The sequence below is a fragment of the Vicugna pacos genome, chromosome 26 (assembly GCF_048564905.1).
Source record: "Vicugna pacos chromosome 26, VicPac4, whole genome shotgun sequence".
Lineage (NCBI taxonomy): Eukaryota > Metazoa > Chordata > Mammalia > Artiodactyla > Camelidae > Vicugna > Vicugna pacos.
Genome location: NC_133012.1, coordinates 2110169 through 2138132, shown reverse-complemented (window position 1 = coordinate 2138132; position 27964 = coordinate 2110169). Strand labels below are relative to the sequence as shown.

The 27964-nt window shown below is 42.5% G+C and overlaps 1 protein-coding gene across 12 annotated transcripts in view; it reads left to right on the top strand.

Annotated features, from left to right (window-relative positions):
- PSD3 (pleckstrin and Sec7 domain containing 3) overlaps positions 1-27964 on the top strand; it is a 398292-nt gene that overhangs the window by 31141 nt on the left and 339187 nt on the right. For 11 of the 12 annotated variants that reach the window (XM_072950168.1, XR_012064351.1, XR_012064354.1 and 8 more), the window contains one exon: positions 26191-26299. The exons of the other annotated variant lie outside the window; for it this stretch is intronic. In XM_072950168.1, coding sequence (XP_072806269.1) covers positions 26191-26299 — 109 coding nt within the window. Of the gene's footprint in view, positions 1-26190; positions 26300-27964 lie in introns of those variants that run through there. 12 annotated transcript variants of the gene reach the window in all.

The window sequence follows — 27964 nt, the reverse complement described above, 5'->3', positions numbered from 1 at the left end:
GTTTTCACACATCTTGCCATCCTAGTCACTACTGTCTTTCGTGTGTGCAGGTGACCTTTTTAAGATGGGAAATGCCAAGGTGAACTCAGGACTCCCAGGTGGTTTGAGCAGTTTGGATACTGGACCTCTGCCTTATAAGAAAATCTTAGGTTGGGTTAGGTAGTCACCTGAACAAACCTTTAAGACTCATGTCTATCCCATCTTACATTTGGTCTGTTGTTTTAGTACAAATTCAAAATTTTGTCTTGTTAATGCCAGCTTCCCTCCCCATCCCTGATTATAGAAATCATTCTTTTCTTTCTTTCTTTCTTTTCCTTTCTTTCTTTCTTTTTCTTTCTTTCTTTTTCTTCCTTCCTTCCTTCCTTCCTTCCTTCCTTCCTTCCTTCCTTCCTTCCTTCCTTCCTTCCTTCTTTCCTTTTGACATTTTACTTGCTAGATCACTGATCTGTTATAAAAGGATATGACTTGGGAACAGCCAGATGGAAGAGAAGCATGGGACAAGATACCTGGGAAGGGGCTGGGAGTTTCGTGCCCCTAGGTGTGCAGTTCTCCCCACATCTTCACCTGTTTATCTACCTGGAAGCTCAGTGAAGCCCATCCTTTTGGGGACTTCATTATGATGGATTAAATCTTTGGCCATTGGTGATGATTGAGCCCAATCTCCAGCCTCTCTCCCCTCCAGAAATCATTATTTAAGAACTCTGGATAGGACTTCAGAAGTCTGGACCAATCAGTCTGCCGACTTAAGTGCTGGCAGTTTCCATGCTGGGGGTTTTAGTCAGTTTGGGCTGCTGTAACACCTTATCATAGACAGGCTGGCTTAAACAATAAACATTTATTCCTCACCATTCTGAAAGTTGGAAGTCCCAGATCAAGGTGCTGTCATGCTCAGGTCCTAGCGAGGGCCTTCTAGCTGGTTTACAGGGGCCATCTCTTGCTGTATCTTCACATAGTGGGAAGGGAGCTACCCGGCTCTCAGGCCTCTTCCTCTAAGGGCACTAATTCCGCTCTTGAGGTCTCCACCCTCCTGATCTAATTACCTCCCAAAGTCCCCACCTCCTAATAACCATCCCGTTGGGATTAGGGTTTCAGCCTATGAATCTTTGTTGGTAGGGGGTGAGCACGAATGCACTGCAGTGTTCCTAACAGTGGCTGCCTTGTCTGCGTCCATACTTCCAGTGGTGGGGAGCTTGCTGCTTTGCTATGGAACTTGTTGGATTCCTTTAGCTATTTGGAGGAATTAGGAGTGTTGAGTCAAAATCTGTAGCTTCTATTCTTTGATCACACCTGTGTTCTCTAAAGCAGCTGAAAATGTTCTGCCTGCGCGTGACAGTTTCTCATGACTCCCCTCTCCTCTCCTGTTATTTGCTCTGAATATTACAACAATACTTTACTTAGTATCATTGGTAACAGTCAATTCTTCTTGGTTTTCACTTGCCTAAGTTAAATAGGTAAGTGAATCTATAAATACATAAAGGAGGAGTCTAATTGACAGAGGAATACTGTATTTGGTTTGCTTTAACGGTACCAGCCCTTAGATCATTCTCTATGAAAACAGATTGGGGAAATTGGCTTTTCATTCCCAATTATTTGAATCACTATGATTCATACCATTCTACTCTGTTGAGTTTGATCAGCATTAGATCTTTATCTGAACTCATATTTTAATACTGGAAGGTACCCTGCAAATCATTTCTTCTGGACCCTTCTGTGGCAGACATTTATTTTTTTGTGCCTGGTCCCCTTCCTTTTTTTTTGGTGGCGGATGGGAAGTTGGCCCAGCCTCCCTGTGCTGAAGCCAGAGGCAGGCGGACTCTGTCTGCCCCACCCCTGGCCAGTGCGCTGTGTGTGTGATCTCCTCTGGCGCTGAGTTCTCAGGATAGCGGTTCTGAGGTGAAGCCAGTTGGGGCAGCTGGGCCGGGTGATGGGCCAGCATCCTGCTGGCCACGTCTGGGGTGCAGGCCCAGGAGCATGGAGGTGACGGTCACTGGGGTGCAGTAGGGAGGCCTCCACAGGGCAGGCTGCTGTGCTAGGACCTTGGCTGTGCTTTGCCCTGCTTGGTCCCAGCCTGAGTCTGCAGCCCTCCTGCAGACAGTGAACCTCCCCAAATCTTGCCAGTAAACAAATACTTCTCTGTCTAGCCTAAGCTGAGTCAGTTTCTTGTTTTTAACCAAGAACCTAGACAGTTACAGCCTTATTTGACTGTTTGCAAGTTGTGGTATAGGATTCTGGTGCTTAATCATCCCTGCCCAAGCATCTCTGAGGTTTGCATGTGCCCGTGAAGGAACGCACTCCCTAGGGTGCATGATGCTACTTACGTGGCAGTAGGAGTTGTTTCTTCTTATCCTTAAATCATTAATTTTCAGAGGTCTCTTCTAGGAAAGATTTAATTTTCGACGCTTTCAAAGCAGGTGCTGTTAAGAGAAGCGAGGGTGAGACAGGGAATATGCTAGGATGTTAGAATTTAGGCCATGAAAAGTGTTTATAAGAAGGTAAAGCCATGTCTAATTGGCTGGTAGAAAGGTTACAATCTAATTAGAAGCACTGAAGTTTTTACCAAGCTCCACAGAAGGGCTCTAATCACAGATATAAAAACATCAGGAAAGTTGGCTTATACTGGGGTAGATGAAGGTTTTTTTCCTTTTACCTGGCATGTATTTCTCATTTCAGAAAACTAAATAGTTACGAAATAATTAGGTATCATAATATATATATATATACATGTATATATATTTTATTAGCAGGAATAAACTTTTAAAATTCTTAAAGCTATATGTAATTTGGAGGGTTTAAAAAAAAATCTCCTGCAGGCCAGTCACATGGAGACAATGTGTCTGCAGATCCATCCTTTCCACCTGAATATTTACTCCTTGTGATTAGAATTTTCAGATTTTGAATGATTCTTGGGTTTACTTTAAATTATAGGTAAGTTAACAGGGATTCAGGTCTGTAGAATATTGTTGCCAAAGCTGATGTAATTAAGAGATCCCTTAAAACCATTTGGATATTGAATTTTCCTATAGGTGAACTTTCAAAATATTAAGACCATTTGATTAGTGTGGTTTTTCACTATCTTGCTAAAAATCTTAAGGGAAATGTTTCTTGCTTATTAGTCTGTTTCTGTGAATATCAGACATTGAACAAATAAGGTAGAGTGTGATGTCTCTTTAGAAATGGCCACTAATAAGAAACCATTGGTATAATTTTTAAACAAGGCCTAAAACATGGATAGTTTAAATTTCATTAATTAGTCTGCCTCCACCAGGAGTGGGTCATGTTTTCTGGATATTCCACGAGTTTACATTGTACTGTAGATATCAGTGCAGTTAAATCCAAGATAATATTGTAGTCTTTTTTTTTTTTTTTTTTTGCTAACTGTTGCATCTGAATTTAGCTGTTTTGTTTTCAGGATTTAATTAAGTTAGTGTACTTTGTGGGACACTTGAACAGTCGAAGATGCTCACGGGAAAGGGATTTTTTTAAAGGATTGTAAGACTATATGATGTAACGTAGTAATGTAGATCTGTTAATAAAATGGATCCAGTAAGAGGAGCCATTCTGGGAAGCATTGCTAAACATTAGCCACCCCCTGTCCACGTTTATTAAATAAATAAATTTTATATCAGAACTTTAAAAGAATGTTACCCTTTTCAGGGTAGGCACTGTGGGAGGCTGTATACTTATTTCTGTGATGTTGAACTAGCCCAATACAGAGTCGGATTTTTTTTCTTTGTAATTGCTTTTATATCCTCCATTACATCTTTAAGAATTATCCTCAGTGGTGATGGACTTTTAATGTTTTGTGAGTGGATTTTACTTCTGAGTCGGGATTCAGCTTTTAAAGCTTGCTCTGTAAGCCAGGTGACAGCAAGCCGGGAAGCAGGTTTTTTTCAGTGAGGCATGACGTGTGTCTGTCAGGAGACCTCCTGTTTTATGTGATGTGGAAACTGGTTTTGGAGGTTATTTCAGGATAGGATTTCTGAATAATTAGCTCAGGGTTCCTTGAAATATGTGTGGTTTCCTAAGGTGGCTGTTTGAACGAGGACAGTTCATTAAGAGAGAAAAGGTCTGTTTTTAAAAGTGAGGTTCAGTGTACTTACGGCCTGTTGTGAAGTCTTCCTCAGTGGGGTCAGAACTGGACTTGGGAGCAGTTTTGAGCTGGGACGTAGAGGGCGATGTTCACGGGCAGTGCAGTGTCGGGGGGTGTGTCCCCACTTGCTCTGAGGGGGCTGGGCCCTAAAACAGTTGAGGACCCAGCTCTCCCTTCCCTGGCAACTTCAGGAATGCTTGGAACGGGGACATGCATTCCTGCCTCCTGGTTCTTTCGTAAATCTGGAGCTGTCTCACCTCAGGAGCCCAGATGAATGTCCCCCGGGGTGAGGCTGCACTCGCTCAGTTAGTTCCTCGAAGGGATTACCAGTTTAGTTTGTGTGATTGAGCTTCAAATCTGTTTTTTACTAGCCTCCTGTCCAACTTCCTGGATGTTAGAAGCAATTCCCCTCAGAGCCTCCGGGAATATTTGAAATGGGCCCTGAAGATCTAGTCCTGGTTCTGTGCCTTTGGAAGTAAGTGCATTGGGCCAGTCAGTCGGTTTTCCTGATAAACCCACCTGTCATTTTTATGCGCCTTCACTTTTGGTCACTAACCTGATCATGGGACTTTTGGCAGTTAGTGGGTGATTTTAGTAGTAAAGAGTGCAGACGCTGTGAGAGGTAGGAGGGCATAGCAGGTGGCTTCCTAATTAAGAAACCCATCTTACCTCAATGCGATCAGCCCTTTGAAATAGCCCAGTGTATTCCATCCTTTACTGCAAGTCAAGTCAGCTGCTTCCTTGACTGTAGAACTGTGCACCAGCCGTAATCCTGGGGAAAGTTATACAGCACATGTATATATATATATATATATATATATATATATATATATATATATATTTTCATTTTAAAAAGGGAAATTAAAATACTTGCTGCCTACTCCCCTGGCCAGGTGTCATAAGGACTGCTGAGATCACGCTAGTGAGTAAGGTGCCTTAAACTCACTGGAAGAAATGGGTGTGGAAAACACCAAGTGTTTAATTACCAGGAGTTTAACGCGGTCTTGGCTTTTACTCTGCTAGTAAGCTTCCATTTATTTTGTTCACGTGTTGCTTTACACAACAGACTGCTGTATGACGCTTGAGGGCCATCTAGTAGGTGTGATAGCATCCGTGTGTCGAAATTCAGAGCAGGCCTTGGGCTTCTCATGTTTTAACTTGCCATCCGTCACAAGAACCCTGCAGGCTTTCTCCTGCATGTTGGATCGGACCCCTTCTGTAGACCTCTTACTGCATTTTGCAACTTCATGGGTTTGTGGGAGCTCAACTTCTTCAGTAACTGTTGGCTGCAATTTTTTAGACTGTAGTTTAGACCTTGTGCCCTACTTGAGCAGTAAATTGTCATTCTGGCAAGGTGATGTGCATTCTCACCAGGGGATGTGCCCCATGCTGTCGCCGCCAAGGGGCGGGGGTGGTGGAATGAGAGAGCACCACGCCTTGCCGGTAAGGTCTGTGGTCCTTCTGTGAATGGCCCACTAGTGATGCTGGTTCCTGGAGGGCGAGGCCTCCTCCCCACAGGTAGATCCCCTCTGACTTCATTTGGAGAAAACGCCTTTGGGCTTTGGCAGGATGTGGTAACCAATCCTGACTGGCGTTACTGTTCAAAGCCACAGTGTTCTGAAAGATGTTATTTCTGACTAACCAGTGAATGAAGCTACTGTAATAGAAAACAGCAAAGTTTAAAATAATGTTGATATTCAGGATGCAGAATTAGGGGAGGTGGAAATGAGATGGGAGAAATATGATTTTGAACCTTTAAAATTCCACAGAAGTATAATGCTCAATTGTCAGTGAGCTCTAAGCAGTGACTTAGGCACATTTAAAAATAGCTTTTTAACATGAATGAATCTTTTTATGAGCTGAGCTTCAATGAAGAATAAATTGGTCATGCAAATTATTTTTAGGGATCTACTTAAACATTTTAGGGCTGGGATTAAAAAAAAACATTTTAGGACTGTAAAAGCAAGAAATCTGACTTAAAAGCAACACTAATTATAATCCTAGTTCTGTTATATAACCCAATGAAGAAATCTGTATCACTTTGTTTATAATACTGCATTTTTTTTGCTTTCCAAAATACGCAAAAGGGGTGGCTTGGAAGTAAAATGGAGATCACTGGTGCCTAGTGAGTTGAGAATATTGTAGACACAGGAGTCTTTTGTGCCTCTTTGGGAAAAAACAGCCAGTTCCGAGCTGCCTGACACTTGGCAGCTCTGGAGGGCGAGGGCATCCTTGCTGTAGAGAAGTTGCGAGTAGCTGGTTGCTCGTGACACAGCTGTAAGGAGCACAGTCTCTGGGCTGTGAACTGGTGGCGAGGCAGCCTGGTCCTTGGGGTCAGAAAGGAAGCTCTTCAGGTTTCAAGGAGTAAAGTGTTAAGTTTTGTGCAGTGTAACAAGAGATATTAATCAGAATCAGAAAATAATCCTTTTTAGAACTTGGTTTGAGTTCTTTTGCCTGTACGTTCAGGCAGATACAAGTAGACACTATGCATGTATGTGCTGACTTTTTAATCAGGTATTATAATTTTTTTATAGAAAGTGCTGGAATGCATTAATTCCATATTTTTTGGAACTTTTCTTTCCTCTGTACATGAAGAAGGCCTACTGATTGGGACTAAGTTGACCTGAAGCAGGTACCAACAATCACATCGAGGAAGCAAGCACACAGTACAAGTATGGAGTGTGTGGGATGAGTGGCCCGTGGTGGGGGCAGCTTGGCACCTCCTCCTCTTTCCAGTGACATCGGAACTTCATTTGCAGTAGTGTGGCCTTTCTGTTTTAGCTGTAAGCAAAGCCTTAAAATATTGCTGCTTCATTAAATTTGGAGTACTATTAATAAGTTATTTACACCTGAACATTACTATTGGCCATTCCTTAACCCCCACCCCCTGTCATTTATTTGTTCCGAACTGTGTAATGTAGCAGAGATTCCTGGGCAAGATAAATGTAAGGAACTGATCACTGGTTCTAAGTTTTAAATGTTTTGATGGCCTCTGCTTACCTTTCTGAATAATTTTGAAAAAAGAGAATTGATTTTGTCTTGCTGGTGTTTTGCATTTTATTTGTTGCGAGTTAGGAATGATAAAATAAGAAAAAAACCCATGTATAAACTGGGAATCCACAGGAATCCACAGCACAAGAGAAACCTTACAGGACCTGGTAGGTGCATAAGAAAAGTTTTGAAGGAAATTTTTAGTTTTAGAAGCAGAAATTAAAGGGGGCAAGTTCTTTGTGGTTTGCAATGGTTGGGAATATATATGGCATTTAAACAGAACTCTTGTAAAGGTCATGGGAAATCTTGGCCCCACTGGTTGCCTGCTGTGGCCTTTAACCTTTCTGTGTCCCCTTGCCTTTGACACAGGGGAGAGGATAGAGCCTAGAACCCCAGTATAGGGCTTTGAGGTTATTAAGGTGATAAGGTGTATGAAGCTACTAGCACAGTGCTTGCTGCATAGTCTGTAAGCATACCTGACTTTTTTAAATTTAAAAATATTTTTAACCAATAAAAGCTGTCTAAGGTAGTCAATTCTTCAGCAGTTGGAGGTGTCTGAACTTCAGGATGCTGCGGGCGCGTCCAGGCACCAGGTTGGCTGTCAGACCGGGGTAACGACGAGCCCCATCTCAGTCTAAGGCAAATCTTTTTACCCAGTGGAAAGAAAAGACATCTCATTGGAATTGCAGTAGCAATCTGGTTGGCCATTTTTTCAATAACAACATTACCCACCCCCAGAAAATCCTTCAGCTTTGTCTGTATAGATTCTCAGCTTTAAAGCCAACCAAAGATTTCTAAGTTTTTTAAAGTCGGAGAGTTTTTAAAAGGGAATTCCTGATAGGCATGACAAGGTTTTAAGAATCATAGTCGACTTATCTTCATTTTGAAACTGATACAAAATTTTTATAAGATGGAAGTCAGTGTCTTCGATTTTATATGGTTTCATCAGGAAAGCAAGTGATGTCTCTTAGGGGCTAGAAGGCGTGAGCTCTGGGCAGTGGCGGAAGCACACACACCACTGACTGGGACTTAGCAATATCTTTGTTAGACAGATATTTGATTTATCATTGCTGTTTGCAGCAATTTTAAAGACCTCTCTAGAGAAATAATTATATCTACAGATACCTTCTGTGTATATTTTTTATGGCTCTTCAATTGTTGTTGTTTTTGTCTTCTGTCTTTAGAGAGCTTAAATAATAACCTTCTCTGTCGTAGGCTGCTGTTCCATTGTGTTACAACTGTGTGGACTCCCGTATTGAGTTGACTAATTAAAAAAGATAGCATTGTTTAGTATTGTTTCCATCACTGCTTCATTAACAGTGCTCATGCTTAGAGAGTTCCTCCTTCGTATTTAGCTAAGATTTCTCTCTTGCTGCATTTCTCCATTTTTCAGTGGAGTTGCAAACTGTCTAATTGCTGTATTCTCTTTAACTTCTAGTCTTCAGGGGTATGATTACCCCTCAGAAATTATTTGTATTTGCTCAGCCTTTTCATTCCCTCCAGAAGTTTCCTCTTCAGCTCCTTAAATCATCTTCATTATTCTTTTCAGTTTAGCTTGGAACTCTAATGAGGATCTGTCTGGGATCTGTTGGTTATGTACGTAGAAAGAGTGTAACCATGACTTACGACCTTCCATTTTCAACGGCCCTGTTGTGTTAGCAAAATCATGGAAGCAGCATTTTATTGTCAGCTAGTGATTTACAGCAGCCCCTGGTGTCTATGTGCATCTCCTAATCTGTTTTCATGATTTGTTTTTATTCTTTATTGGACAGCCTTCCATTATTCTAACTTATTGCTTTTCCAAATCACATCTAAATAGCTGTGGTTTCCCTCTTGCTGCTGCTTTGTGTCTTCTTGTCTTCTAACCAGACATGCCATTGACCATTCATCTTCAGAAAACACTTCTTAATCATGTTTCTCCCTTAATTAGGAGCCCTTCTTACCTATCAAAGACTACATTCCACGTTCTGACATGAATAATTTTTCAAAATAAGTGGATAGTTGAGTGTCGTCTTTGTTCAGGGCATGCATCTAAGTGATGAGAACTCAGAGAGAGATAAAGTAGCGTCCCAGGATCAGGGGGTTTATTGTCTGCTTTATCTTAACAGACTGCTCATGAGTACAAGAGATGTTACTGTAAATGATGAAACGAAAGTAGCACAGGCATTAAGTGATATCGGAAGCCCAAGGAAAGGATAACACGGTAAATGTTGTCTGGGATGGGATGGTTTTCAGGTCGAGGTGGGACTTGTGTGGTGCCTGGAAAAATACAGTTGAGTATTAGTGAAGCAACCTAAGTTTGCCTGGCCTCACGTTTCCAGGCAGAAGGACCTCATTTCCAGGCAGAAGGACCTTGATGGGAAGAGGAGTGACTTACCTGATTGGTGAATTGGGGAAAAGGAATGAAGACCCTCAGCTCAACATCTGCTGTGCTTCTCTGTTCAGAGTCGGCCTGTGCTTGGCCTTTTCTGCATTAACAGGCTTGGCCCTTGGGGTGGCCTGGGGTGTGTCAGTGACTGGGAAAGCCACGTAATTCTTCCTACAGGTCTATAGCTTGTTCTCTCGCCAGCTTCATCAGTGATAAAGATGGTGTCTCGACTCCCATTTCTCTCTTGGTTGGATGAGAGCTTGGGAGAAGAGGGTGGAAGGACAGGAATGGTGGCGTCACAGGCATTAAACCCTGAGTTGATGAACACTGTCGTTAGTGTAGGGGCAATGAGAGATACAAGTTGGAATGGGAGCTGGGAGCCAGACGGTGCAGGGCTGCACAGTCCGCCCTTCATTTTGTAGACGAGGACCTATTCAATATTTTTGAACACTTTAAGTGTAAAGGCTTATTTTGGTAATATGAATCTGATAGTGCTATAGAATGGATTCTTGTTTCTATGTTTTAAAAAAACATTTTTTTTAGCATTTACTTTAAGGGCTTCTTCACTTGGAATTCATGATACTTCTGGCTTTGGAAATTCTGAAGTAAGATGCCATGAAATACCCTGAAATTACATGTAGGGTCTTTTAGAGGGGTTCTCTTTCCCAAAGGAAGAGTTACCAGTAAACACCTTTGTGCTGTTTGCTTATAGGATGTATTGGAAGGAAATTTCACCAGTATGATGTTTACTCTGGATTGTTTTGTAATGCCTTTTCCAGATTACAGTAGTTCCTTTCTATGCCTAGTTTGCTAAAACTTCTTTTGAAAAATAATGAATTGATGTTGCATTTCATCAAATAGTTTTCTGCATAAATTCTGACAGTCATACAGGTTTTTCTCTTTTGATTCATCAGTGTAGTAAATTATATTAACATTTAGTTTTGTGAGACTGACCTGCAATTTTCCTTCACATGAAGACATGTAAATATTTTCTCTAACCTCTTGAATGCTTGAAAGGAAGCCATGAATTGGGGGAAAAAAAACCAAACAAACCAAAAGAACTTCCAACATTGGAAATAATAATACATGGTAAATGATAAATAAATAAGTAAATATAAATACAAAAGGGTAGGAGCTATAAAGTGAAAGTCTTTCTTTAATCTCAGAAACCCAGTTAGTCCCCCTGACAGTCTGTTACCAGAGATTGTGTGTGTGTGTCTGTACACACCTCCCCTCCCATAAATGTTGCATATTCTACATATTGTTTTCCACTTCACTCTTTTTACTTAATAATGTATCTGGGAGATAGTTCTTGTACAGTGCATAAGCCTTCCTCATTGTTTTCTTAACATCTCTATTGTGTTTCGTTATATTCTGTATGGTTAACTAGGCCCTGTTGATAGATGTTTCTTATGTTTTGCTGAAATGAACATCGTTTCACCATCTTTGGCATGTAGTTTTTTTTTTTGTGGAATAAATTCCTACAAGTAGAGTTGCTAAAATGCTATGTACTTTTCAGATTCTGATAGAAATAGCCAAATTATCTTCTAAATGGGTTACATCTCTTTACATGCCAGCACTGTGTGAGCTTGCCATGGCGAGCATCTGCAGCGTCCAGGCCTAAGCCTCCTGTACCGCGCTGCACAGGTCACTGGGTTTCTGGGTCACGCTTGCTGCACCTACGCTGCGCCCACGTGCAAGTGCGTTTTCATTGTTAACTGCGATCGCATGGGCTTTGGCAGGCGGGGTTTCCTGCTAGAGAGCCTCACAGGAGCCCTGGACAGTGCTGTGTTCTACAGTACTACTGCGGGGCTGAGAGGGTGTCCTGCAGAATGCTGAGGTCAGGTACTGAGTTCAGTCTACTTACCGAACTGCTGTTTCTTTTTTACGCCCCTCCCTTTCCAGACCGTAATGGAATAGTGGAAAGAAATTCCACAAGTGCTGATTTCTGTCTCTGTCATCTCTCCAGTGCTAAGGTGGATGGAGAGGACGAATCGAGATTATGGGATGGCATGGGATGAGCTCTGGGGATCTGGACTCTGTTGGGGCCCTTCTGACCTTTGTGCCTCCTGAGTTAGATTCATTTCTTGAGTTGTGTGCAGTCAGTCACCCTTCTTTCCTGAGAGATTATTTATTCTGAGGCTCAGGTATGTTGAGGTGACTGATAATGTGCTCCAGGAATTGGCACTCATCTCTTACTGAGTTTGAAGTAATTGTAGTCATGGTGGGGGGTGGGGACGAGGTGGGGAAGACTTGACTGTTGGTTACCTCTGTCATGTTTATAAACAGGAACCCTGGTTGCCATCAGGAATAGTGATAAAGCAGTGACCAGAAGCTTTGGTGTATGGCCTCCGCTGAATGGGCCAGAGAAGATGGGGTGGGGAGGCAAGAAAGTGCAAAACCCTCAGTCCTTTTCTTTTTATCTGTTAACTGTCTTTTCTGTTATCAAAAAAAAAAAAAAGATTTAGTCTGGAGAGGGATAAATGTAAAGCACTGATACCTTGCCAGAGTTGCCTCAAGTTTATGTACATATTAACCAAAACTGAGAAAATATTAAAGTGACAAAACAAAATAAGACATCTTCTAAGAGAGATTTGGTTAGTAATTTGGCATAAAGATTTTTCTTACCTGATTTTTGTCTAGTGATGAGATCTCTCTTATTCAGAAACTTCTAAATACCCCCTCCCTTAAATTGAACACCAAATAACTGAATTCCAAAGTCCAGCCATTTAGCCTGACATTTGAGCTCTTTGATGTGATGTGACTCTGCCTCTTGGGTGTCATCACCTGCTTCCTTTCTATTTGAAGTACCATCCCCAGACCAACGGCATCAGAATCACCTGGAACTTGTTAGAAACGCAGGCTCTCAGCCCCTACCCAGATCTGTGGAAGCAGAGCTGGAGCATTAGCAGGATCCCTGAGTGAGTGGAAGCCCCTGCAGGAGGAGCAGCACTCGTCTGCCCCCATCTCCAGCCTCTCCGCCACCCTGTGGGCAGCCTCACCGGGCTCCCTGCCACTTCTCAGCTCGTCCTGCACTTCCCCAGTGGCCTCCAGTCTTCAGATGATACCATTTTCCCAGCAATGTCCCTTTCTCTCAACTTCCTCTGTTTTTCCTTCCCTTTTTCTGACTTACTAGGTGTTCACTCAGCATTTAGCTCATGCACTGTCTGTGAGGACGGCCTGGCCTCTGTAGTAGCAGGGAGCGTTTCCCTGTGCTGTGCCCCTTGCATTGCTCGGGTCCCAAAGCAGCTTTATGGCTGACAGCATTGTTTGCACTCACGGCACAAATTTAAAGCCATTCCTAAACTAACAACCTTAACATCAGTTGTGAAATGCCCGCAGTAAGCCAGAAGTCCTCCTGGTGCATTTCCCCAGGCGTTCTGTGGTGGTGGTTTGTGTCATAGGGATGATGGAGGTGGCCTCAGAGCAACGGGCTTGTCCGTTGATGTCAGCTGCCTGCTGTTCCCTCGTCTGTTCTGAGGGCTCACGTGTATCCATCCCCCGTGGAGCTCCAGCATAGCAGCTCTCAAGCTGCAGCAGCCCAAGAATCAGCGAGAGGGGAGGGGAGAGTCAGGAGTCTGACTCCCGGGCCTGTGAAGTCCGGCGGCCTGCGGCTTATCCACAAGCACCCCTGGGGACTGTGGTGCAGGGCGTCCCTGGACCAGCAGAAACACTGCTCCAGAGTGTGTCCCTCCTGTGTTATCCTTCTCAAGTGTGCGTCGGACAGGACGATTCTCAGATCCCTGGCTTCTGTGTATGAGGACACCTCCATGTCCCTGAAGACGTAATTGGCCACATGGGACCTCAGCGCCCCACGGTCCTGGAAGAATCATTTGCTTTTAACATGTTTACGTAAGCCGTTTGTTTCTGAGAAGTTCACTCATTATGACTTATGAGGAATAGTTTGTGTCTTTGTAAAAGCTAAACATGTAAAATGGGAACATTTTTAGCATTGCAGGTAGTGTGTGTCTTGACAATGCTGAAGTCTAAAGAAAGGAGCTCGTCTCTTAAATCAAAACCCAGACCCTTCTGTCTGTCTGTGCTGTGTCTTTTACCTGCTGACTGCCCATGCGAACTTTCCTGAAGCTAGGATGCTAAGACATTATCAGTGGAAAAATCAGGCAATTGCCTTGTCAGAATACTTGGAAGAAATGACCTTACTGGTAATTAACAAGGCTCTTAGGCACCCGCATAATATGTTTTCTACATCGCTGTAAATTAAAATATAAAATTCCATGAAAAAATTCCACCAAGACTGTTGATACCTAGTGTTAGTAGTCTGAAAATTGACTTGGAATTTTTTGTGAAATTTCTGTTTTCAGGACCTTATGCTGTGTTGTCTTTGGTGCCCTTCTTTACCTTGGCTTGACAGGTGTGTGTTTTATAGAGCCTTTACCTCAGCTCATTTCTTCATAATTGGCGCCTGTTAACAGCCAGGGATGAGAGGCTTGTATCATCCGGTCGGGATTTATGTTCTGCAGGAAGAACCAGATGCTTCCCAGGGGGATGATCTTACTTTTCTGATCTTCCTTCTTTCTTTTTTCCCTCTCAGTTTATTACAGTGAAGTTTAACAGTACAAAAAAGTCACATGACCTCGGTGGGTCTGATTTTCTTTCTGATACCAAACTCATGATCAATTGGTGTTTTTCAAGAGGGGCACATGCTTGGAGATTGTTTTGGTAAAATTTTGGTGGACTGTATATTTTCTTGTTGAAATTAATGCAGTGATTATATTATTCCTGATGCTTCATGTGCTTATTTTAGCTTAAATTTCAGCCTGGATTTTATGGCTTTCGGAACGTTTGTGTTTGCCCAGAGGCACTTTTTTCTTCATACATGCAGCAATGTTCTCCATCTATACAGGCATACATTGGGTCAACGACATACTTTGTATTTAGAAAATAAGAATTTATTTGATCACTCATACCTTCTTTGAGAAGAAACTTTTGGTTGGTTTTCTCACCTTAGTCAAGTGTGTCGTCTTGTAGGCTCCAGTTCCAGACAGGACACGTTTTACTAAAACACACAGGTGCCGCCCAGATGGGACTTTCAAGTTAAGGGATATAAAGATTAGCAAACCAGGTGAGAAGACACTTACTTCTGATGCTTCCCACCTTGAATTCACAGTTAGCACCTATTTTTCCTTCTTGTCAAAGTGCCAAGTGACTTGTTTTAAAAAAATCAGTGTGGATTTAATTTTGTTTCAGAAGTTAGTGGAACCAGGAGGGAGGGGATAGCTCAGCGGTAGAGCACATACTTAGCATGTTTGAGGTCCTGGGTTCAATCGCCAGGACCTCCATTAAAAAAGAAATTAAAATTTAAAAAAAAAGGGAAGTTAATGGAACCTTTGAAATAACTGAAGACACTTTTATATTTGCGACGTTTAGATTCAGGTGGCTAAGCTGATACTTAGTTTTCACTTCTGTAATTTCTTTGTGGTATTTCTGCCAAGGTTTCGAGGTTTTTTTTTTTGAGGTTGCTGAGTTGATAAGGACTCAGCAAAAATACTTACGAACACTTTCTGTGACTCTGTAGTCCCCGTCTGCTTTGTGTGCTGCTGGTTTTGATTGTTCTCAGTACCTTGCCTTCCTCTTTTTTTTTGAGTACGTAGAGGTGCATTTGTGAATGTGGTTATTCAGCATCTGCTTGATTTCCTCTGGACGATCCTGATTATGCCAGGCTGACTTTCAGAGTCCTCTGTGGCTTTCTGGGATTCCCTCGTGTTAGCCAGTTTAAATCCTCATGTGTGGAAGGCTGCAGCCTCCTGGGTGAGAACCCAGGCCGCCAGTCTGTAGCACGTAAGGAGGGGTGTTCGGAGGCTTACACGCGTATGCTTTCCTGCTTAAAACCTGGATCTTTACATTGTCTCTTTCATTTATTAGTTTTAAGCATTATCAGAAGCACACACGTCCCGAACCTGAAGGAGGCAAGAAGGCAGGGAGACGAGAAAGGCGGAAGGAGACTTGATCTCTGGGTCTGCACATCTGCCGCCAGGGGCCTCGCCCTCTGTCACTACTGACATGAAACGGTGTGTCCTGCAGAGGCTGTCTTGTGAGGTCATCACGTTTGATTGCTAGTTTTCTTATAAATTCTTTCTCCGAAGCTTGCCAACACGTTAATCACTTGGTGTCTTAGTGAGGGAGCTGTGAGGAAAACTTGATCCCTGTGTCTTACATTTGTTTTGGGGGAGGCTTTGTTACAAATGAATATTTGTCTTCCTAGTGTCTCAGCCCCTAACTTTCCACAACACACTCCAAAAATAAATAAATAAATGAATGAATGAATGAATGAATGAATAAAATAAAAGCCACTCTCACCATTTGTAATAAGCCGCTGTGTATTGTGAATTCAGAGCCTTGCCAGGGCAGGCACAGTTCCTGGAAGGAGCATATAGTCTTCCATTTGGTCAGAAGACAACTATGAATGGTTCCAAGTTGCAGATTATCAAGGGAACAGTCCTTTGAGTTGGCCAAAGGCTTGCTTCCCTCTGACCTGATGTGCGTGTCAGTGGACGGCAGCGTGGAGACTCGGTGCCTCTGCTCTGGAGCTTCCGGCCGCCCTCACCGGGCTGGCTTCGAGCCTGGAGGAGCAGCAGAACCCCGCTTGTCCTCCCCGGGGAGTGTGCTTTCAGGAAACGGGCCGAGTGAACAGACAGCAGCTGGTGGGAAAATGGGAATGGACCTCCAGGGGCTTTTAAAAAGGCCACGAATTCAGCTCCTGTCTCTCTGCTCACACAGTGAGCACACGCTGGCAGCCTGCTGGATAGTGACAGGTGAGGGGCTGAGTCCCGCTTTTCCCCCACGGCCTTCTCCTTAGCCTGCTAGTCCATTCCTGCGCTGCCCTTTGGTTTGGATGCTGTTTCTAACCTCTAGAAGGGAAGATGTGGACGTTCTGTTATCCCACTTGTCTCCTGGCTGCCTTTGACTTCTTTTGTTTTTGAGAGGCCCTCTGTCCTGATTTCACTTGCTTCTGTTACTGGCTTTTGGAATCTCTGTCCAGTCAGTCTGTCGGGGGAGTAGGGCTGGTTGTAGGGGATTGCAGATTACGGGGTCTGTCCCCTTCTTCTCAAACTTGGGTGCTTTTCCGCTTGTTTATGTGCAGGCGCATGTCAGATATATTTTTAAAGGGAGAAATGATGCACACGACAGGATGCGAATCTCTTTCTTTGTAGCCAGGTAAACTGAAGGAATGGTTGATTTTGTTTGATTTTCAGCAATACAAATATCTTAATTACAGTGGAAGAGCAAAGTACATTTGGATGAACTGCACTAACGAGGAACAATATAAGTGGAATAACAATTACTCATTGTCTTGTGATTATTTCATTAACAACTCATTTGTACTTGAGAGCAGCAGAGGCATATTTATGGAAAAACTTTGAGTGTGAACTTTTTTTTATTAGGCAGATACAGAAATAAATATCAATATAAAAGTGTGTATTTGTATCTCTATTTTCTGTGCCTGCATTAATTTCCTATGGCTGCTATAACAAAGTACCATAAACTTGGTGGCTTAAAACAATAGAAGTTTATTCCCATGTAGTTCTGTAGGCCAGAAGTCTAAAGTGAATTTTATGAGCTAAAATCAAGGTGCCAGCAGGGCAATGGTTTCTCTGGAGACGGTAGGAAGGGTCAGTTTCCGTGCCATTTCCAGCCTAGAATTCCATTCCTTGCATTCCTTGGCTCCTAGCCCCTTCCTCCATCTAATAGCGTGGCATCTTCTGTCTCACTCTGCTTTCCTCTCGCTTTCTTCTCTTCCGTCACACATCTTGGTCCACCTGGGTTATCCAGGATAGTTTCCTTATATGAAAACCATAATCACATCTTCAGAGTCTTTGCCATGTACCACAGCACTCACAGGCTCTGGGAATTAGGATATGCACATCTTAGGGGGCCCTTATTCAGCCTGCTGCAGAGTGTGTGTGCGTGCCTGTGTGTGCACACATGTCTGTTTAAAATTTCCCAGCTCTGTCCCCTGACCTAGTCTCTGAGCACATGCAGCCTCCCAGTGTCCAGTTCTTGTATCTAAATACTGAATAATATTGTTCATTAAAAAGGACCAAGGTTTTTCCGTTTGTTTTGTTTTTAAAGAAACGGCTAATTCCAGGGAGAAGCCTGAAACATCCTGTTGTACCAGAAGGTGAAGACGTGCTCAGAGAATAAAGGGGACATGTCGAAAAGACACAGAGCCAGCTGGAAAGCGCTTCCCCTGGCCCAAACCAGGCAACTTGAGCATTGAAATGAATAATGAAAATAGTGGATCGCAACACATTGGATAAAATAGTTAATTCAGTCCTTACTGATAAAAATAAATGAAGTTATAATTTGCAGGTTTGATGAGGAATTTAGTAGTTTCTATGTCTTTCCATAGCATACTAATTAATCACAGAGAGAAAGTTTAAGTTGACAGTGGAGAGGCCTGGCAGATCAAAGTGACTACGATCAGTAATGGGACAAATTGAAATCCTGTGCCTCTAAGCAGGATGCAGAGAGAACGTCACTTCTGTGATATTCCTGTCAAAGATGCAAAATCTGAACATAATCAGGAGGAAATATAAAGGCAAACCCTTGTTGAAAAACATTCTACAAAATAGCTGGTCTGTGTTTTCAAAAAACTTATAGTCATGGAAAGTAAAGAATCCAGTGCCATATAATAGTGTGTCTACTAGAGATTCTGCGCCTCGCTGTGGGAGGCTCTGGTCAGGCCATCAATCAGTTGACCCCTCATGTAACTATTTAGGTCTTTCTTTTTGGGCTGGCTGCATTCTGCACTGAAAGCTCTTAGATCTCCTGTCTGCAGGGTAATGTCCAGGGTGCAGCATTCCACAGGTTGGATGAGACAAGTCTAAGCATTTTCACATCCAGCAAACAAATCCCCGCTTCCCCTCGGGTGTCCTGGTGTCAGTTGTGCCTGGTGTCGCCCAGGCCAGAGGTGTTCGTGAGAAATCTCACCCATCCTTCTGCCTGGACGGGGAGGCGCATTTTCAAGTGGAGTGGATGTAGGGGTCTAGGGGTCGAACAGCTTGATCACCATTCCTTCTCATCAGTCCCACTTGTGCCGGCCCCTCCGCTTCCCACCTTCCCCGCTTCCTCTGCCTTTGAGTGTTCTGTGGTGTGGCTTGGTTGGTTCTGTTCCTATTTATTTATTTATTTATTTATTTATTTATTTATTTTTTAACTCCTTCTCTTCTTCTTTTTTTTTTTTAACATTTTTTTATTGATTTATAATCATTTTACAATGTTGTGTCAAATTCCAGTGTTCAGCACAATTTTTCAGTCATTCATGGACATACACACACTCGTCACATTTTTTCTCTGTGATGTATCATAACATTTTGTGTATATTTCCCTGTGCTATACAGTGTAATCTTGTTTATCTATTCTACAATTTTGAAATCCCAGTCTGTCCCTTCCCACCCTCCACCCCCCTGGTAACCACAAGTCTGTATTCTCTGTCTGTGAGTCTATTTCTGTCCTGTATTTATGCTTTGTTTTTGTTTGTTTGTTTTTTAGATTCCACATATGAGCAATCTCATATGGTATTTTTCTTTCTCTTTCTGGCTTACTTCACTTAGAATGACATTCTCCAGGAGCATCCATGTTGCTGCAAATGGCATTATGTTGTCAGTTTTTATGGCTGAGTAGTATTCCATTGTATATATATACCACATCTTCTTTATCCAGTCACCTGTTGATGGACATTTAGGCTGTTTCCATGTTTTGGCTATTGTAAATAGTGCTGCTATGAACATTGGGGTGCAGGTGTCATCCTGAAGTAGATTTCCTTCTGGATACAAGCCCAGGAGTGGGATTCCTGTGTCATATGGTAAGTCTATTCCTAGTCTTTTGAGGAATCTCCACACTGTTTTCCATAGTGGCTGCACCAAACTGCATTCCCACCAGCAGTGTAGGAGGGTTCCCCTTTCTCCACAGCCTCTCCAGCATTTCTCATTTGTGGATTTTTGAATGACAGCCATTCTGACTGGTGTGAGGTGATACCTCATTGTAGTTTTGATTTGCATTTCTCTGATAATTAATGATATTGAGCATTTTTTCATGTGCTTTTTGATCATTTGTATGTCTTCCTTGGAGAATTGCTTGTTTAGGTCTTCTGCCCATTTTTGGATTGGATTGTTTATTTTTTTCTTATTGAGTCTTATGAGCTGCTTATATATTCTGGAGATCAAGCCTTTGTTGGTTTCACTTGCAAAAATTATCTCCCATTCCGTAGGTTTTCTTCTTGTTTTATTTCTGGTTTCCTTTGCTGTGCAGAAGCTTGTAAGTTTCATTAGGTCCCATTTGTTTATTCTTGCTTTTATTTCTTCTAGGAGAAAATTTTTGAAATGTATGTCAGATAATGTTTTGCCTATGTTTCCCTCTAGGAGGTTTATTGTATCTTGTCTTATGTTTAAGTCTTTAATCCATTTTGAGTTGATTTTTGTATATGGTGTAAGGGAGTGTTCTAGCTTCATTGTTTTACATGCTGCTGTCCAGTTTTCCCAACACCATTTGCTGAAGAGACTGTCTTTATTCCATTGTATATTCTTGCCTCCTTTGTCGAAGATGAGTTGACCAAAAATTTGTGGGTTCATTTCTGGGCTCTCTATTCTGTTCCATTGGTCTATATGTCTGTTTTAGTACCAATACCATGCTGTTTTGATGACTGTAGCTCTATAGTATTGTCTGAAGTCTGGGAGAGTTATTCCTCCAGCCTCTTTCTTTCTCTTCAGTAATGCTTTGGCAATTCTAGGTCTTTGATTGTTCCACATAAATTTTATTATGATTTGTTCTAGTTCTGTGAAATATGTCCTGGGTAATTGGATAGGGATTGCATTAAATCTGTAGATTGCCTTGGGCAGTGTGACCATTTTAACAATATTGATTCTTCCAATCCAAGAGCATGGGATATCTTTCCATTTTTTAAAGTATTCTTTAATTTCCTTCATCAATGGTTTATAGTTTTCTGTGTATAATTCTTTCACCACCTTGGCTAGATTTATTCCCAGATATTTTATTACTTTGGGTGCTATTTTAAAGGGGATTGTTTCTTTACTTTCTTTTTCTGTTGATTTATCGTTAGTGTAAAGAAATGCAACTGATTTTTGAATGTTAATTTTGTAACCTGCTACCTTGCTGAATTCTTCAATCAGCTCTAGTAGCTTTTGTGTGGACCTTTTAGGGTTTTCTATATATAGTAACATGTCGTCAGCATATAATGACACTTTTATCTCTTCTTTTCCAATTTGGATCCCTTTTATTTCTTTCTCTTACCTGACTGCTGTGGCTAGGACTTCCAGGACTATGTTGAATAGGAGTGGTGATAGTGGGCAGCCTTGTCTTGTCCCAGATTTTAGTGGGAAGCTTTTGAGTTTTTCACCGTTGAGTACTATGCTGGCTATAGGTTTGTCATAGGTTCTGTTCCCTTTTAACAGACTTACGTTACCTGTCTTCTTGAAGGACTTCCCATTTACTCTTACCTCTTTCAGCCTTCCCTGACGCTAGGCTGCTGTCATGAAGTACCACAGATGGGGCAGCTGGGACAGCCAGCTGGTCTGGAGGCCAGAAGTCCAGGATCAAGGTGTCCGCAGGGCTGGTTTCTTCTGAGGTTTCTCTCCTTGACCTCACAGGGTCATCTTCTCCCCATGTCTTCCTGTGATCTTCCTTCTGTGTGTGTCTCTGTCCTCGTCTCTTCTTGAGAGGCACTGCTCATGTTGCATTAGGGCCCACCCTGGTGACCGTATAGGCCTGTGTCCAGACACAGCCACATCGCCGGCGCTGGGGGCTAGGACTGCAGCATATGAGTTGTGGGGGATACAGTTCAGTCCATAGCGCCTAACTACCACCCTTTGCCACATCGGCACCAAGCGTCCAGTGTTGCCTGCACCTGAGTCGGGCTGCGCGGCGCCCTGCTCCCATGGGCCTGACTTCTGCTGGTGATGGGACCAGATGGGATGGAACAGGATCAAGCGCTCAGTGTGAACGTTGGAATCAAGTATTAGTTTTGAGTGAGTTGTGAAATATTATTTTTATAGTTGTTGCTTTAGCTTTCAATGTTCTCTAGCCTAAGGAACTTTATAATACTCAACTCTGACTGACTTACAGGGCCTCATGTCCTCTGAACATTCTCCTGAAACTGAAATGATAGGGACCTGAAGGAGCACACCACCCTCCTCGACTTCCCTCAGCCCGTCTCCACCTCTCCCTCTCCATGCTTCCCCTCCCAGACCAACTGAAAACTATTTTCATTTCTAAAATTTGCTTGCAACTTTCTACATTCTCCTCTTGATTTTTTATAGCTAGGCAATTCAAAGAATTATTTTACATAAGTAGTGTTTCTCTTGCATCTAAAATTGTTTAATTATAATCAGCAACATCTTGAGACTTGGATGATATTAGGTGACAATTCTTTGTAAATTTGAAAAGCCATCTAAAATGTAAGGTTGAAATTTTATTTGTCCTGTCCATTTAGTGGTGGACACCTGTCTTTAAATGCAGGGCAGGTTTTGGTGATCATGTCATTGTTAATTTTATCATAAGGAGAAGATTTCTGTTATTCTTCCTTAATAAAATACCTATGGAAGGGGCTTAGAAGTGTGAAGAATGTTTGTTCTTCAGAAGTAGGAGGGACCTTAGAGATAAATGAACAACACTCTTTATCAATAGGGAAGCTGAACTCCAGAGACTAAACATGAGTGTGCGATTGGGCAGAAGTCTCAAGTGGGATTTAAATCTGGGTCATCTGACAGTCAGTCCGTCTGCTACTGTGACCTGATACCCCATACTTCTTAACGACATTTACGTTTCTAAAATTGCTGTGATAAAACAAAAGAATATATATTATTCAGTTAGTCATACAGAAGGAGAAAGTAGTGCTGAATGTTTTAAATATAGTTTTCTTGACAGGCAAAAATTGTTGTGGAGGTGGGTGAAGATTTGTAACCCTTGGCTTGGGAAGAGAATGTAGCAGTGCGGCTCCCAGCTTTAAAAATTACCCCTGTGAGCTGAGAGAATTCTATTTCAATGCGCAACTCATGGGAATGATAATGTTTTTTCTGGGCCTGACCAGGCCCACAGTTGTCATATTATGGGGTGCTTTATTAGAGTGGAGCCCTATGGTATAATTTACTCCTGGTTAGAGCATCCTTTAAATTTTTTTTTTCTCTTCTGTGAAAATCTGAATGTGCTTTGATCATTTCGAAGCCTTAGCACAGGTGTGCCCTGTGGCCCAGTGTCCTCATCCTCTTGAAACGTTTTAGGAATGCAGTCTCGGGCCCCACCCCAGACCTGCGAGATCTATATTTTAACAAGATTCCCAAGAAGTTCATATATACAATAAAGTATGAAAAACATTGGCCTGAAGCGTGGTTCACAAAATTTGGTCCTTGGACCAAATCAACATCACCTGCAAAATTGCTAGAAAACGCACATTCTCAGGCCAAAAATCCTGGACCCACTGAGTTAGAAAACCTGGGTGAACTCCCCAATATGTGCTTTAGAAAGCCCTGCAGGGGATGCTAATTCATGCCTAAGTTTGAGAAGCCCCTAGAGCACTGTGTTTCCAACAGTTTTGATCATGACTCACGGTGAGAAATACATTTTACATCATCACACACACACACAAACACACGTGACTTAGAAGTTTCATAAAACAGTGATTTTTCTTACCAAGGGCTCTACTCTGATATTTTCAGTTTCATTCTGTTACATGTGTATATATGTACGTGTATTAACTTACCTATAAAAAAATCTGGCCATGACCCACACAACTGATACAAAGCCACTGGTGGATCATGAACTGCAGTTGAAGGACTGATGCTCTGAAACAGGGTCTTTTAACCTGCTTTTGTGCTGTGACCCCTTTTGCAGGTCCAGTGAAGCTCTGGCTCTCTTGTCAGAATAATGCTTTTTAAGTGTATATAATAATATACATAGAGCTACAAAAGAAACCAGTTATATTGGCTACCAAAATATTAAACAGGTTTGTGACATGGGAATACATTGTGTTTCTTTATTCATAGTAAGATTTAGTGGTAGGTCTTAGTAACTACTATCATCTCAAATAGGGGTGAGTATGAATGACAGTTGAAGATACTTGCTGTAACTGTTATATGGTGTAAAAATCGCTATGATTTCTGTTGGCGGTGACACAGTTCTGGTTACTGGTAATAATACTGTGGTTTGTCGCATACATTCACATTTTAAAAAATGCTAAATTTCAGTTTAAAGTAAATGGAAATAAAGATACATTTTCCCCCCCATCGGACTTCAGACTTCAGACTTCAGATTTCTAACGACAGGTCACCCTCATGGAACTGAGGTTAAGAACTCTTAAGTTGAGACTACTTCAAAAAATTACCTTCCTGGAATTTCTTAAAGCCGGTTCTTCATCAGGGGCATATTTTCTTGTTTTCTAGCACAACAGTAATGGAGTTTTTCTTTAGAATTTTCTTCTCTGTTGTCTTCCTGAGGTCACTTGGAAGCCCAGATCCAAGCTGTTGATAATGCTTCTTCCCTGGGCTCCCCCGTCCCAGCACACCACCCAGCTGGCAGCCGCCCAAGCCGGGTGCCCGGGAGCCATGCCAGAGCCATGCCGGTCGTGGGTTCTGGATTCAGAGTCTGAACCTAGGGTCCACAGTTTACTTACCAGCTGTGTCACTATGGACGAGATGCTCACACGCTTGTTGCCTCCCTTTCCCCGCCTGTGCGACTGGGGTGGCAGCCGCGCTGCCCACCCGAGAGGACTGTTCCGAGCAGAGCGTGAGGCATCCCGCATGTGGCATTAGGGCAGCCTGGCCTGGACTACGTGGTCGGGAGACATTGCCTACTATAATCATGCTTGATTTCTTCCTTTCCCTTATTCCCTTATGTCCAGTTTATCAGAAAATGTAAGTAGATTTTCCTGATAAAATGTGTTTCCTGTTTATCTCCTTCTGTTTCCACTGCCATCATCCCAGTCTCAGCTTCCGTACTGTCTCCTTGGCACTTCTGCCTGAGGGCTCGGCCTCCTCTTGGCTCTCTCCACCCACTTCCCCTGTAACAACCATATGACCTTTTAAAATGATAAGTGAACGGTCTTTCAAAAATGTTAACGAACTGCCATACATTTCAGACCCTCCAGTGGCTTCCCATACAGCCTTTCCCTTACCCACACGCCCTGTGTGTTTGGCCCCTGCCTCCTCTCCAGGGTTTGTCCCTGCCATGCTGTTTCCCAGGCAGACTCTGAACTCACCCACTTACCCACTATTTTGTGGCCATGCTGCCCTTCCCTCAGTTGTGTAGGTGGCCTGGTCCTTTCATACTTTGAGGCCGTTGCGTGTGACCCTCCTGCTGAAATGGATGTTTCTGACCTTCCTCAGCTCTCTTCCTTCTTGACTCTGCAGTGTTGGTTCCTCAGAGAGCCTGTCCTGACCACCTCACCTGAATTAGGGCACCAGTGTCCTCTACCAGCCTGAAGCTCCCTGAACACATCAAAAAAATTAATACTGCCTTTCTGTCGGGGGAAAGGATAATTAACAGCCTGTGACTGTGAAACATGTAGCTCCTATAGGAGTCTGTACCTTTTCCAGAAAGAATCATTTTACACACTGTGAACATTAAATGATTACAGAGCTACTTTAAGAAATCGCTGTTTCTAAACTGTGCAGGAAGGTCTTTGATGCTGGCATTCAGGAACAAAGAGAGGCCTGCCCATGAACCTGTCTGCTGGGGGTGATGGAGGTGGTCGTGTCCCCACCGTGGGCCTCCTTACAGCTGTGAACCGTTTCTTCTCCAAAGGATGAAACAGAAGTCATAAAACTTCCCTCTTTGAAGTAACTGCCTGGTTGCTTCATGCTCCTCTCTCCTGAAGTGAATAGTCAGTTGCTGCTCAGACATGAGAAAGAAGATGTCTCGTAACTAGAGGGTAGAAGCCAGTGTGGTAATACCTGGATCCTGGTTAATTTTTGAGCTCAGAGTAAAGAGGCAACATAATGACTCCCTGATTGGACTTGGTCAGATTTCTTGTGTTTGACGTTTCTACTTTGTTACTTATTTTTAATTAATCCTAGGCTGGAGAAGGGAGGCACTCCTGATTTTTGGCAGTTGCCTAAAGCAGCCAGGAAGAGGGTGATAGGAACTCAGAGTCGTGATGTGAGCCGCTTTCATTCATCTTTGTAGTTTTTCTTTGCCATAAGGTGCATTTAGGATTTCCAAAGGACACTGGGACAGATGCTCAAATTTAGGATAATAAGTATAAATGGAGTGCCTGGCATTTCTGTTCTGTGCTCTGTTTGGCTAAATGGTATGTCTGCTTATGTAAAAATGGGGTCTCTTTTGGGGAAAGACTACTTTTTGTTGACATAGGTTAGCAGAACACATACACAGAAATATTCCTGCTGTGGGCTGTGGGTAATGATGATCATTTGGAAAATAATGTGTCTAAATATAAAATACAGTTTTCTCATGACAAAAAGTAGTGCATACTTAATTTTAAAAAATTCTGCCATAATTCTGCCCCCAAATCAAGCCAAACTTTTCATATTTTTCTTATTCGCCTATAGATGTTCATATAGCTGTAATCTTGCTGTGATCACCTCATATTCTGATTTTTGTCATGTTCTGTTTTTCAGGTTTCATTTGTAATGGCTGTATAGCATTCTATCACTAGAAATGTCATAACCATTCTCTTGTTGGTTGATTGCTTTATGATGTATATTTTATGATGTATTTTTAATGAGGCCTTTATTTTGCTCTAATTTTGCAGGCAGAGACATTTGTTTGGGTTAACAGTGCATCAGCACATTCCCAGAGTGTTGCCAAGGCCAAATATGAATTTTTATTTGGCAGATCTGAAGAGAAAACTCCAGATACTAGTAAGTGTTTACCTACCTTCCTCTTTCAGATAACAGATATGAAGCGCCATTGAAATTTCAAATCTCAAAAGCTGAGAACTCTTTAAACCAAGAACTGACTTGAGATTACCTAGAACAGGCCATTAGAATCACATCCTATAAGGTCCCATTAAGTCTTAAGAAGGTGTAGGATTATTTGATGAACAATTAAAGCAAACAGGTTTCTCAGAGGTAGGAAAGCAGCAGTGCAAATGGAGAAAAAGTGCTCGATCAGTAGGTCATAACGGGGATAGATACTAGCATGTCTTGGGAGTTAGACAGAAGGGGGATGTTGCGTGTGGTTAAGAGCCTGGGCTCTGGAGCTAGACCTCCTGAGTGTGGATTCTGGCCTTGTACCTTATGAGATACGTGACCTTGAGTAAGTTACCTAAGCTGTTTTTGCCTCAGTGTTCTCATCTGTAAAATGGAATTACGGTGATACATACCAGAATTCTTCTGAGGAGCAAGCGGATTGATACACGTGCACATCTCAGAACCACGCTTGGCACGAAGTAAATGCTGTGAAAGTGCTTGCTGCTAGTGCTGTTTACCGTGCCCGTGGTCTTCATCGCGTTTCTGGACTTTGGAGTCGACATTTAGACGTATGTCCTGACTTCCCTAAACTGTCACTGTCTTACGTGATTTTTGTTTTGGGTGGACAGGGTTGCTGTTGTTCAGCTGAAGAAGTCAGACGACAGCTATTCATGTTTAACTTACATGTTAGATGACATTGTGTAAGGTGCTCCGTGATATTTGGGGAGGGTAAGAATGCACTGTGGGTGCAGCCATTTAATAATTCCCATTACCCTAAAAATGCGTATTTTATTGGCTAGTTCAGTCCCCAACTGGGGACTCCTAAAAGTATGAAATAGCTAAATTATTTTAAAACAGTGATTCTGCTTTTATCATAGTCTTCAAACTTGCTATTTACCATGTAGCATAAATGCCTAACATTCCAGGCTTGAGGTCTGAGGCCTTAGTCACGCAGTCACTGTTTCTCAGGCGGGGAATGCTGATCGTCATCACCCCAAGACTGTTTAAAACTCCCCGGTCATGGCCCTGACTTTGAGTGCCGCGTTGTGATTTTGTGCTGATTAAGCTTTAAGCTTTTTCTGACCTTGATAAGACATGATGTTTACTTCCCTAGCTAGAGATAGTATCCAGTGTCCACATAGTCCTTTGACTTATTGGTGGGTGCATTTGGGGCTTCTTTTTTTTTTTTTTTGGTGGTGGGGGAGGTAAATAGGTTTACTTATTTATCTTTAGAGGAGGTACTGGGGATTGAACACAGGACCTTGTGTGTGCTAATCATGCACTCTACCACTTAAGCTATACCCTCCCTCTTGGGGCTTCTTTATTCATAGGTTTTGAGTAATTTTCCCAGTATACCTGAGGTGGGTCAGAATGACATTTTAAACCTTCCGTTCCTTATTTACCTTGGTAAAAATGGTTGGTATCATTTGTTTCTGGTGTGATGTCATTCTGCACGTGTGTCACTATGTGTACGTTTATTAAACAAATGTATTTAATGAACACTTACTATGTGCTAGTCACCTGTGCTGGTCGCACTGTGAGGGTGCTAAGTGGAAGGCATAGCTCCGTCCTGTGGGAGCTAATTCCCTGGTTGGAGAGAAACCTGTCTGTCAG